Source organism: Plectropomus leopardus, chromosome 20 (assembly GCF_026936395.1).
Source record: "Plectropomus leopardus strain MGB_pleo_1.0 chromosome 20, ASM2693639v1, whole genome shotgun sequence".
Taxonomy (NCBI): Eukaryota; Metazoa; Chordata; class Actinopteri; order Perciformes; family Serranidae; genus Plectropomus; species Plectropomus leopardus.
In genome coordinates this window covers 15,763,742-15,777,203 of record NC_142195.1, presented here as the reverse complement: position 1 = coordinate 15,777,203, position 13,462 = coordinate 15,763,742, and the positions used below count along the sequence as shown (strand labels likewise).

At 39.6% G+C, this 13,462-nt stretch overlaps 1 protein-coding gene across 1 annotated transcript in view; it reads left to right on the top strand.

Moving 5' to 3' along the window:
• Positions 1 to 5,235: 5,235 nt before the first annotated feature.
• lrrc75bb (leucine rich repeat containing 75Bb) overlaps positions 5,236 to 13,462 on the top strand; it is a 36,752-nt gene continuing 28,525 nt past the window's right edge. The window contains exon 1 of the mRNA XM_042509860.2: positions 5,236 to 5,764. Coding sequence (XP_042365794.1) covers positions 5,474 to 5,764 — 291 coding nt within the window. The 5' untranslated portion in view covers positions 5,236 to 5,473. The remainder of the gene's footprint in view (positions 5,765 to 13,462) is intronic.

The window sequence follows — 13,462 nt, the reverse complement described above, 5'->3', positions numbered from 1 at the left end:
CGACAGTAAAATAGCTCCTCATAGGGGCCGGCCCTTTTTCACACACCAATCAAAACAGACATTGCATTCACTCTCACTGATTTTTAACCATTCCCTAAAATCATCTGATTGCCATCCCATAAAAACATGTTTGTTCAGTAAACAGAATTTTAGATGTCCTTGTTCCAGGATGAAGCCAGGGTAAAACAACCTGTTACACTGACCAAAAATGTGTCATTATAGCTGAGTCGTACACAAGTTAAAACAAGAACTAAAATATAGAGTAGTGTGTGCGAAAATATGTAACTAATAATGACAAAGGTATACATTTCCACCACAATGCCACAGAATCAAGCCAAATAAAATGGTCTGATTCCCTCTGCATAAGTTGCCATCACTGGGTCGATGTTAAAAAATGACCTGGCTCAGCACTGGCCCAAGCTCGGCTTGCCGGAAGAAGTAACTGAGTCACATCCAATTGCCCAAATTAGCTGAAAATGGGCATGAGTGGCGCACCAGAATTGGGCTACATGGCAGTTGTTTTTTTGCTACAACATATTCTGCTGTTGCAAAACCAGGCATTTAATGTGAATTATTGCATAGTTTTATCTTTCAGTATACAAAAACATGGTATTAGCGCTATCCAATGAGTCCCCATGAACACATTCTATTTTTTTCAATTATTTGGTCCCTGCATTGGACATTCAGTTACAGCTGTCAAAACACCAACACTTAATGTTTGTGTTTTCACAGCTGAAGCCCATCAGCCGTACCAAATATCCAGTTAGTTACATAGCTCCAGTTCAAACAGATACTTGTATAAGGACATGGTAAGTAAGAAAATATTGCACTTATCTGGACACCTGGGCATGTGGGCACTGTTTTATTAAAATGACAAGTCACTAGCTAATTTTCTTGGACTCCATCTTCTATTTCATAGGACAGGGATGCATGTCTACGAGCAGGACAATACAGCTTTATACTCAGCCTCCACTTGCCCACAAACAATGACAAAAGTTTGGTTTATTACAAAAGGAAAAAAGATTTCAAAATAGAATTTAGTGTCTATAATGTATGTGCATATGATATTTAGTAATGTAAAGCCTCACATTGAACTGAACATTTGTGCTTTTGACTATATCTGCTAAACCAGCAGCTGCTCTATGCAGTATTTTCGTGATGTCTTTGGTGAACGCAAAACAAAACACATCCGCTGTTTTTTCACTCTTTTGTTTTCATGCAAAAAAAAAAAGTCGTCTGCTTCCACTGACAAAGCAGCTTTATGTTATGTGCTGCCATGCTTGTCTTTCTTCTTCTACATCATTTTGTGTATTTTGTGTCTATTTTCTTCTCTTGTAAATACAATAAGTTTGGGTATATAAAGAATGCATGTCATAGCCTGATAATAAATGACACATCTGTGCTGTGGTGGTACTCTGACAATCAACAGGCTGTAAATCAATTCTTGTGCTGCTGGAGGCACGTAAGCCAAACGAGTGAAACACCTCAGCAGAGATGAATGAGTTTTACTTTTGTCCCGACACTCTGGAGGACCATCTCACCCCACCACCATGGAGAGTGAGAGACAAAGTCCATCAGCTACTGTCACATGTTTCACCTTGAATTTAAATGGCTGTAAACTCATAAACCAGAGTGGCGTCCCTCATGCAGAGAGAAGCAGAACAGAGGGAGAATGAGCAGCCCAGGAGGTTATACTAAATATCACAAAACTTTCCTTTTTCACCATCCTGAATATCTGTTCCTGGAGTTTCCTGCTGGATTTCATTCCTGATCTCCTCCATCCCAGAGGTCAGTGCACCTGCTTGGAGGCAAAAGGGAAAGATAAAAAGGTCAGGTGTGTAGTGTACGACGGCAGCTCACAGAGAGATGCTTTAACCCTTTGAAACCTGGATCGAAAACAGTTTTCTTATGCTGCAGATGCCTTTCACAGGCATTTAACCCTTCAAAACCTGAGCAAAGTGGTTTGATTTCTTTCAGAAACATGAGGGAAAAGGCAATTTGGCAAAAAATGTCCCACATTTTGTCGACTAAAATGTGCATTAAATGTGTTGATTTATCTACAGTTTAGCTGCAGCTGTCTGTGTGTTACCACTTTGTTATAAAATGGTCTCATCAGCCCTTCAATGAGGATGGTCATTTTTTGTTATTGTTTAGTCTTTTCAGTCTAATCCTATTTATGTTAACATAGTTCAAAGTTCTGTTTAGCTGACATCTTTTATGCATGCCAACAACTTTGTTAGGCATTTGGGGTACATAAATCCTCTTATTGAAAATCCACTTGTGCTAGTCAGTTCAGCCCTTCTTAAGAAATGATCAAACCTGCCCTTAAGGTGTGTGACAGAGGTCAGGGCTCCGTACAACCCAAAAAGACAGATAGTACTTCGGTATAATTGGCACATCAGGACCTCATCAACTCCAAGAGTGGAGTGGGCAGTGAAATCCTGAAATCCAGAGAAAGCCAGTGAGAGCAATTAGACTTTGGTATCAGCATGATGGGGATGCACCAGGTGCTGCTAGATGACTGTTGCTCTGTTGTCCTACACAGACTTCACTGTTGTTTCCTTGGATTTGCATTTTGGCTGCGAGGTGAAATATTTTATTGCACTGATTCTCACCGGGGGTTGTATGGTGATGTAAGATCTTACTATATATTGATCGATCTCTTTTATTTTCGTGTCATGCACACAATGTGCCAAACCCTCATGGGTTTATAAGACACCAAAACAGTTGCAGCAGTCAAATAATTTGTTACATTTCATTTCATTACAAAGATTAAGGGTCATTTTACAGCTCGGTATTTAACAAAATACTCTGTCTTCTTTCCCAAGCTTGAGCAAGGAAATTTGTAACAAAAACATATGTATATCCACTGTTACATACACAGGGCTGATAGTAGGTTAGGTTTTGAAATCTTGGTCACTAAATCTTCTCTTATTATTACTGACCAGACACTATTTCACATGATGCTTGTTCAAAATGATGCATCCAGGTCAATGGCAGTGAATGCAGTGTAAAAGTTGCAGTAGGAAGTGATACAATCATGTCATGTCACTGTGTAAATTATCTTACTTTAACCCCCCTGTTGTAAAAGTTTTTTTCCCCCTAGAGCAACTTCTCACAGAGCCTTCCTCTCAGTCTCTGTTTCATGGTTAATTGTGCAAATCAAGATGATAAATGTGAAATAATGCAGGTCATGAAGTGAACAGCTGGCTCCTGGGTGAAAGTCTGGAGTATGATGGACCCGTCCATTTGCCCTCTCATCTGTCCTGTTTGAACTGCCTTGCTCTTTATATTATGGTAGTTCCCTCCACCCAGCACGTAACATAGCATCTTGAGAGGAGCCTTGGTGCATCCGTGTCTGACAACGCAGCAGTTGGGTTGTTGCCCACTGTCTCTAAAACTGATGCACCTGCCGTGTATCCGATCGCTGCGAGAGGTGACTCCTTGCATCGGTGTCTAACATCAACTAACAAAATTACAATTTTCTGAATTTTCCGTTTCTAGTTCTTCCTGTATGTCGTCCACCATGTCTGTCTACTCTAAAGTCACATTTAGTGAGAGATTTATGAGATTTTTGGTTTTGAGAGTTGGGACTCTGGTTGTTTGTGAATAGAATCTGTTTGTGCTATGGTGTTTTGGTCAAATAATTTCTTTCCACACACTGTAGGAACAAAACTGTTCAATTTAAAATGACATGTCATTATATGTGAGTGCTCTCGCATTTTCTTCATCTGTGAAAATTTGAAAGTCTTTTATTGTGGGGCAGTCTTAGGTGGTGTGTTCTGCTTCACCTGTAGCCCCACCCAGCAGTGAATTCACTGTGCACTAACACACCCTGAAGTACAGTTATCGCTGTAGAAGTTACAGAAGTTAAACCCTCAGAGGTCCACCACTGGTTTGCTGCTCTTTCAAGATGTATCACCACCAATCCATTTGTTTTGAATTGTTAAAGCCCCTCTACTACTTAAACTTACAGGTCATGTTTCTCAGTAGCTGATTAAATCTACCAGCACATCAGTCTGGGATTGATCAATATTGTTCCTTATTTAATGGACACCCAAAAGTTTAGCTCATGCAGTCTGCATAGCTGATGGATGCACTTTAGTTAGAGACTGTTTTGCAATTTAAACTCAAGAGTTTTAGTGTTATTACTCAGCATCAGCAGACTGCCAAATGACTTCTTACCACAGGCTGGTCAGGAAGTATTGTCCACTGTCCCCCAGAGCCTCAAAAAATTAGCAACAAGATTACGGGGGAAATAATTCTACACTGAACAAGTTTGTGAATATCTTAATTGCACAAATTCTTCACATCCATCAACTGAGCCACCGGCGGCACCATTAATGCATTATAGATCATTGACTGCATATTGCAATCCTGGAAAAATCAATACAGATACCTTGTATAATGTAATGCAATCCAGTGCAACACCCAGCCATGGAATAAATATTACTGTTGTAAATATGGATGAATTACTTAATGGGCCTACCAGGAACAGGCTATAGTGTCAGAGGGCCCCCTGGCCTTCAGCGGTAAAATGTCACTTAAATTAACAGGTACAGACCAAGAAGAGACTCAAAATGACAGCAACGACACACAAACAGACCACAACGCGATGCAGAGGAACTGCAAAGAGACACAAAATAACTACAAAAAAAGACACAAAATGGCTAAAAAATAGGGTTGGACTGGTCAGGGAAAGCTTGCATTGGGTGTTGAATTTGCTAGACACTAAAAACAACCACAAAGATACACAAAATAATGATCAGAGAGAGAAACAAAATGACAACTGTACAAAGAGACACAAAACAGCCACAAGGAAACACAAAATAGCTACATGACAACAACAAAGAGATGCAAAACAACACAAGTGTTCATAGATATCTCTTTTTTCTGCTTTGCAATCATAATTTCTGCCTTTAATAATTGTTCATTTATACAAAAACCAGACTAATCTAATCTATCTGTCTATCTATCTATCTTTCTATCCATCCATCCATCCATCCCATTTCCAGGATTACGAAATTGTTACATAAGACCCTACAGTATAATAACAGAGGATTAAACTCCACTTTGTCTGATTGACTCAGAGTACACATAAACAACCTGTTCGTTATGATGTGGAGGTCCAGTCAGAAAACTAAGCTCAGTACTAAGCTCAGTTTCCGCCGTGACTCGCGCTCTTGGGCTGTGCGGAGAATCGCGATCTGATTGGCTGAGGAGCGCACCAGCTCTGAGTAAAGCAAAGGATGCCAGAGTGCTCAGGCACCAGTGCATGAACGGATGCGAGCAGGGGGACGACGGCGAGACCGGCCACACGTTGTTATCATGATTATAACGATGCTGCTGCTTTACAGTTCACAGTGAAACTTTGAGACTCTATTTCACTGAGGCTGGAGCAAGTTAAGTGTGATGTTTTGGCTGCATGTTGTAAAATCCCTCTCACCACCATCGATACATCCTCTCATGAGTGATGGGCTCTAAGTTGACCAGACAGAGAAGTCTCGATTTTGACTCTAAATTGTCCAAGAGGAGACGCCAGAGGAATGACACCCCGGGAGAGAGCGAGAGAAGTGGCGGCAGAGGCGGCGGGGACTTCTTGTTTACCTCCTTGATGCTCAAGTCCGACAAGCTCCCGGGGATGCTGCGGAAAACCAACCACAGCCCATATGTGAGGCGGGTTGCCTGGATCCGGGAAATCCAGAGGCTTCTCCGGGAGCAGAAGATGGAGCAAGCAGCCGAAGTGCTTAAACTGCTGAGAAAGGTAAAGAGCTGGCATTGCATTGGAGCATGAATGTGCCGAGTTTTTGTGTCTGTACTTTGTCTTGTTATTAAAATAAGGAACGTGGTTTCATGAACTGGTTTATGAGCACGTGGGCAACAAAGTTTGCTTTCATTCATGAGCTTAAAGGTATGTTTTATCTGCAAGCCATAGCTATGAACTGTTGATTTTTATATTTATTTAGATACAAGTGTTTGTGATGCAGCTGCTTGAAAATTTATATAACACAAAAGCAGTTTATTTACTTGCTGTGCACTTCTTTAAGCCATTTGATAACAGAGCAATTTGGTTTGACTTCTTTCAAAAACATGGATGGGCAACTTAACAGGACATGGCCCAAAGTTAGCTAGGAATTAGTTAAAAGTTACAAGAAAATGGCCTGAAAAAATGAAAGAAAAGGCAAGTAAAAATAAACAACGCAAACAAGAAAATTACCCCCCCCAAAATTCTTGAAAATTGGAGAAAAAAAATCCTAAATTTTTTCTGTAATATATTTTTTAAAATATATAATTATTCTAATGATAATATATATTTTCTGGACATTTTCCCCTATTTAAAAAAAATACATTTCTAATAAAAATAAAGTTTTCAGGTAATTTTCTTTTCACCTTTTACTAATTTCTCACAATTTTGGGGTACTTTTCTGACCATGTTGCTCATTGTCTTTTCGACATGTTTACGAAAGAAATCAAACCAATTTGCTAAGGGTTTAAAGGGTTATAATGCTTGTGAAAGGTGTCTAAATGCATCACAAGAAAAGGTTCAAAAGGGTTAATAAATTTGACATATATTACCTATGTTGTGCACAGAGCTATGGTACATGGCAGGGGTGCAATGGTATGAGATTTTCACAGCGGATAACCATAATGTGAAAATCATTTCACAGATACAGCATTACACACTTATTATTATTTTAAACAGTTACAATGAGCCTCAGAGAAATGAAAACAGAGGGGATTTTTGGTTTAGTAAATGCTTTATTGTAGCCTTACTGAAAGATGAAGACATTTTCTTTGGAAGTTTGTGTAAAAAGTCCATGTTTTCTGGACCCATCAGTAGATTTGGTTTGCAGTATCAAGTGCAAGACATCCATTGAGACAGCACAGACAACATGCAGGATAAGACATGACACAAATACAAAAGATTAAACAATTAAAATACCCCCGGTACTGGGGGTAATCAAAATGTTAAATATATAATAAATACCAATAAAAACAAAACCAAACTCTAAAATAAAAGCAATCTAAAAACTATGAATAAATAAATCATAAATACAGGCACCAAAAAAAGCTCCAAAAAAAGCAAAAGTAATAAAAAGTTTGACCATCGAGGTAAGACAATTTGCATGCACAGGTGAGATTCTTGACATTGTATATATATTGTTTTTAATACTGTAGATAAGCAAATGGTATGATAACCATTGATTTTAATACCACATTAAACAGTTTCAAGTCATTCCGCCGTAACCCTAACACAAAGGTATGTTGGTAAGTATGTGACTGCCATATGTATTTAGCAAAAGCCCTTGTAGATTTCATCTGACACAGAAAATCCAGCATTTATGAGGAACGAATATTTGCAGGTGTCATTGTGTTAATATCTCTTTTTAAAGTTAAAGTCATTTAATCATCTACTTTTTGCAAGTTTTTTAGTGAATGCTTGCCTGTGCTCTGTTGTCTCATTTTAATATTCCTGAAAAAAAAAGAAGCACTTACAAGGAGACGCTGGTTTAAATCAACAACCACCTGTTTAGTCTGAAAGGGAACTGCTACGGAGCCAGCCAGTTCATGTTCTGAATATTCAATCAGCTCCAAAAAACACAGAACAGACAGTGTATTATTTGTAGGAAGCCTTGGCTGCTTTCATGTTTTATGTGACAAACTTTGCGATCATAATCGAATGACGAGCATTTTTTTCTAACAAATCACATATTAGCCTATAGCCTCTTGATAACAAGGTCTGTTTCAGGGTTAATGCAAAAGAAAATATTGAGTACAACATAAATAATCTATTTTTTGCCACTGTTTACTGTTTCCTTTGTACAGGATGTTTGAAATTTACATAAGAGAGAATTTTAAATACATAAATCCACATAAGAAGAAGCACAAACTCAGCTGATACTCTAATGTGGTATTGTTGAACAGTTCTAATCTGTCCCCTGTTGCGTAGCTTTGTGCAAACAAATCTTTGTTGTCAGCTCCATAGCACCAACATTTGGTATGTTTATTTCTTGTATTTAAAGGTGCAGTCAACGCTTCTAATTCATTACACTTTTTGTCAAATTCAAAGATTGTCTCCTCATTCTCTGCTAGCTGTCTGTTCTATGTGTGTGCTGACACAAAATCTGGTGTTTGTACACATTCCTGGCTCCATAAATGGTAAACAAACAAAGTGGCTCAGGCTGAGCCAATCAAAAGTATTCCAGCCATTTAACAATAGCAAGCGTTTTTGCTCATACACAGGAGAAGAAAAAGGCAACCCAATCGCCAGAAAAACTTGGCATTGCTTCTGCAAACCTCAGATAAGTTACACTTGTGCATTATTGTGTAGCTGATACGTTAAAACTTCACATTTCTCAACAACACGGTTGTGAAAGTGTGGTTAGGTTTAGGCACAAAAATCACTGGGTTATGAGTAGGAAAAGATCACGTCATGGCTTAAAACACCCACATTTGGTGGCACAAAAGCCTCTGGAAAAGCAGGGACAGCAGGGTGTGAAAACGGCCAGGCTTAGTGGCTGACATGCTTCTGGGAAATGCTATAGTGTGTCATAAAAAAGCATCCAGGTTCATTGCTCAAATGCCCCCGGGAAACGTCGAAATGTGCCATAGAAAACACTCAGGTTTGGTTGCTCAAACACAGTTGGGAAACACTGCAATGTGAACAACTAAGTTCAGCGACACAAACATCGCTGGAAAACTCCACCTTGTGTTGGTAAAAAACACCTAGTTTTGATGGCTCAAACAACACTGGGAAACACCACAGTGTGCCATTAAAAACACACAGGTTTGGTTGCTCAAACACAGGTGGGAAACACCACAATGTGTTGGAAAAAACAAAACAAAAAGAAAACAACATCCATATCTGGCGGCTCTAACGCCACTGGGAAACGCTGTGAAGAGTCACAAAAAACATCCAGGTCTGATATTTGTTGGTCTGGAACATTAGTCTGCAGCTTAGCAGCCATGCAGAGATATCCAACATCCACCATCCCCTCCACAAGCCGCTAACAAAATCAGCTCATATATTATGTGACTTTAGAAACTGTAACGATATGCATGAAATGTTCAAATGTAACATATTCGTGGTTTGCAAAAATGTGAAAATGTGAACATTTTCTTGTGGTGACTTGGCTGGGAAAGGGCCATGGATGTATAAAGAGAAAGGCAATCTGGCGCATGCCAACATGCTGAACCCCACAGCTCAAACAATCTTCCACTAAAATCGCTGACTCCACCTTTAAGTTTTATCTGTTGCACTTTACTGTGTAACACCTTCCCTGTTCTAATCCTCACTTTCTGAAGATTTATCCAAACTAGAGCGGAGAAGAAAAAAGAAATAGTTTTTGAGCTCAGCTTGAGCTTTCCGCTGCCTTCTGGTAGCTGTGTGTTGATCAAAGGAGAACATTTTTGAAGTTCAGACAAAAGCAGTTCTGATCAAGAGGGCCCCCCTGTCATGCAAACTCCCTGCCCATCTGTACGGTGCCGTAGAATAAATTACACAGATGTGTGCAGATTAAAGCAGAAAACAATCCTGAGGAGAAGCGACGGGTGTGTGAGAAGTCTGTAGGTATCTCTTCTGCTATGCATAGAATCCATTACCGGAGCATATAGGGTAAATTTAAACTTCATTGCAAAGAATTATATTCATATTTGTATGAAGCAGGAGGGATATGACTCATGCATATCTTCCAAAGACTTCAGTGTGTCTGTTTGTGTTTGTTTTGCAGTCCTGCAGTCAGTCATATCTTGTCGAAAAAAGATTTCAAAGATCAACATGTACATTTGTTGGTCGTGAGCAGGGGCAGCTTTCTCCATAGCTCGGCATTTAAACTGCTCACGAAGCACGAATGCGCTCTCCATCGCTCACCGAGGTGAAGTCAGAGTGCTGTTGTATGTCGTTGGGGCTGAAGCCAAGTGTCTGACTAACAATACTTCAAGACGGAAAGAAAAAAAAAAAGCTGGCGGTAGATCTCCTGGTGTTGTTCTCCAGCAGCAGAGCAGTTTTCCCTCTCAGAGACGGATACATTTGGAGATAATCACCTTGAGATGATGGATGCTGGAGCATGTTTCTTTCACATATAGGGAGCCATTACAAAGAGAAACCAAAAAACACCGGAGCCCACGCTCTATCTCCATCACTGATCTGCCTTCTGGGCCATTAAGTTAATTAGTTTGGGATCTTCTACATATTCATTAGTAAACAAAGAATCAGCAAATACTCATATCAATTATGCTCTACAGCGCGCACACTGAGTAACCAATGTGCAACGATGGAGAAGACACTAATTAAGGTGTTCTCTGTAGTGTGTGAAGAGTCCGAGGTTAGCTGTCACAACGCACATTTTTAATTTATTTATTTTATTCAACTTTGAATGCATCAAAATAAAGCTGCTCAGATTGTGGTGTCTGTGATTGTATCATTATTCAGCCAATAAGACGTAATTAAGGTAGAAATACCTGTTTTGTCTGGTCTAGGGTTACAGTTAGGGTTTTTAATCATATCATAATATTTATCACTTCTCTCATGCTGCACTTTCTGCCTGCCTCTCTGTATGCTATAAAGTAAAAACAAAATGCCCCAAAAATGAATAAATACATAAAAGTTTGACACAGAACCATGTTAAGGGAGTATTTCCGCATTTTCGGGAAACAAATTTATTAGTTTTCATGCCAGAGTTAGATGAAAAGATTAATACCACTCTCATGTTTACACAATAGATCTGAAGCTATCGGCCTGTTAACTGAGCCCAGAGCAAAGACTGCACCACAGGAAGGGTGCTAAGCTTTGAAGTCAAATTTCATAGTGGCCATACATTTTTTTTAACGTCAAAACCCTTATGAAATGATTAATTTTACCATCAGATTTGACCCATTTGGTTTGATAACATTTGGAAAGTCTAAAAGCCGTACAATAAAATGACTTTATCACCATTCAAGTTAGCGGAGGCCTAAACCGGAAGAAGCCGGCTCGACTGGCAGAAGTGTGTTTGTTCTGTGGGCCCAATGATGTGGAGTGCCTGTATCAAGTTCTCTTAATACATCCACGGTGACACCAGGACACCAAGAAGTTGTTTTCACAGGTTATTTTTTTATGTAGATTGAAGAATCACTTTGTAACAAACAGTCATTTACATTGTTGGTAAATCTGCCAGCTATCTTCTCAATTAAAAGATTACTTGTTTGGTCGATAAAATGTCTGAAAACGGTGAAAAATGTTGATTCATGTTCCCCAAAGCCAAAGATGAAGTCCTCACATGTCTTTATAGTTTGTCATAGAGGAGTAGAGAAACCAGAAAGTATTCACATTTAAGAAGGAATCACAACAATTTTTACTTTGTTTTCCTAAAAGTCTTTTCTCGATTAATCGATTAATCCTAGCAGCTACTGAACAAAAAAAATATAACGTGTTAATTAGCCGTTTCCACCCTGTTTTCAGTCTTAGTGCTAAGCTAACCTTCTCCTGGCTGGAGCGTCATACCTGCCTTAAAGACAGACAAGGTATGAATCTTCCTCTCGTCTCAGCAAGAAAGCAAATAAACACATTTCCTAAAATGTCAAACTATTTCTTTATCTGAGATGAGCTGCTGGTACGCCTCTTGCAAACTGAGATCATTTGAAAAAGGTCACGCTTTTGGCACTTGGCTCATGTGGCCTGAAGCTACAGCATAAATATCATAAAAACTTGGAGAAAATGAATGAACTAGAGATTCACTTTATAGGCAGTGCGTATAAGTAATGCGTATAAAGTTCCCCATTTGAGGGGCGGATTGCTAATATGACTGTAGCACTATAAGCAACATGCTCTGTCAAGTGCAGTAAACTCACAGTGTTCATGTTAGTGTGTAAAGGAGGAAAGTATTCCTTATATGTCGTGTCACATTTCACTAAGCTGAGAGTCTGACCTCGTCCTATTTGTCAGATTTCCTTACCAAAGCACAGTTGCTGCTGGCCAAGCATTTGTGTCTGTGAATCTTCAGCTTTTCAGTACTTTTTAACGTCACAACAATTCTGAATTTATACCCGGGATTTTGTTATCCTCAGCCCAAGAAAAACTTAAGTAAACCAAACTGGACACCTGACAGCTGTGACATGTTTCTTCCACTGCAGCAGAAGACTGTGGGACTGGATTTGTCACACAGCGCAATATATTTAATTGGATTCTAATGAACTGCGTGTGTGGGATGATGTTCTGCGCTTCGGAGCTTGTCGCTTTAATTCAGACTTTTTTGTGACGAGGCAGACGTCAGATTAGATATGCAGCTTTCAGGAGGACATTTGTAGTGGGATCTGAGGGGCATGTACGCAGGCATCCTGTCAGTGACAAATAGGAAAACATTTCATGCTTTTATGATTAGAAATCAGTCAAATTAATCCACAGGATCAAATCTCTGTGTCTATTTAAAAATCTGTTTCGTTTTAGTCGTGAATCCCCCTCATATCTGATGCTGCTCTACGTAGTTAACAAGCGTCATCATAAAATAATCTCCAAATTCCTCTGTGTCTCCATTTATGGACACATGTGGTACCCTCCATCGGTGCTAAATGAGGTTTATTGAAGGGGGAGCTGGTCGGGAGGATAGTCCAGCGTCAGGGAATCCCACAGAGCTTGGCTGTAATAAATCAATTCAAAAGCTGGAGGAGGAGAAAATGCTGATGGGAGTTTTCCTCTTTGCTTCCACTGTGCCCCTAAGTGTTGGGCTGTCAGAGCGTATACAGCATGTTTTACACAGCTTCAACCTCCAGCCTGCTGTTTGAAAAGCTTTTCAGTACATGTACAGCTGACAGTATGTATTCTTCAGCCCCACAGCTTCTGTTTGTACAGTTTTAGGAGGACGATGGTCTGGTGAAGCATGTTTGTTAGTCAACAGCAGCCGATATGTCACTGATATGACAGCATGTATGAGAAGAATAAATCATCTTTCAGCTGTTGTTATGTATTTGAAGAGAAATGCAGCTTTATACTTAAAACAGAATTCCTTTGACTTTCTTTGCTCGTACTCCTAACCTTTCATCCTCTGCTCATTTCGTTTCATCTGCTCAGTTTCACGTCTTTCCTGCTGTTTGTTTGTTTTGTTTTTTTCCCTGAATTTGTTTGTGTGGGTGTTGGTATCTTCCCCGAAAAGGCAGGGGATGCTGCATGCTGGTGAGGCTCAAACGCTGGCTGTTAATGACACGTCAGCACTCCAGGCATTACCTGAAGATGAAACATATTTACATTGTCAGTGCAAATAAAAACTGCCAGATGATGATAAAAGCATCATCAACAAGCGGTTATGTGTCCTGGTTCCTGGTTAGGGATGGGACGATACATGATTGTATCGCAGATCACGATAAAAAACACTCACAACAAGCTGATTGTAGTGAATTATCAGGATAATCGGAAATTTGCGACTGCAAGGCAACCATGGGTGGATCATGAGACAAAAAGCCCATGGGCACAGGTAAACAAGAAGACCCA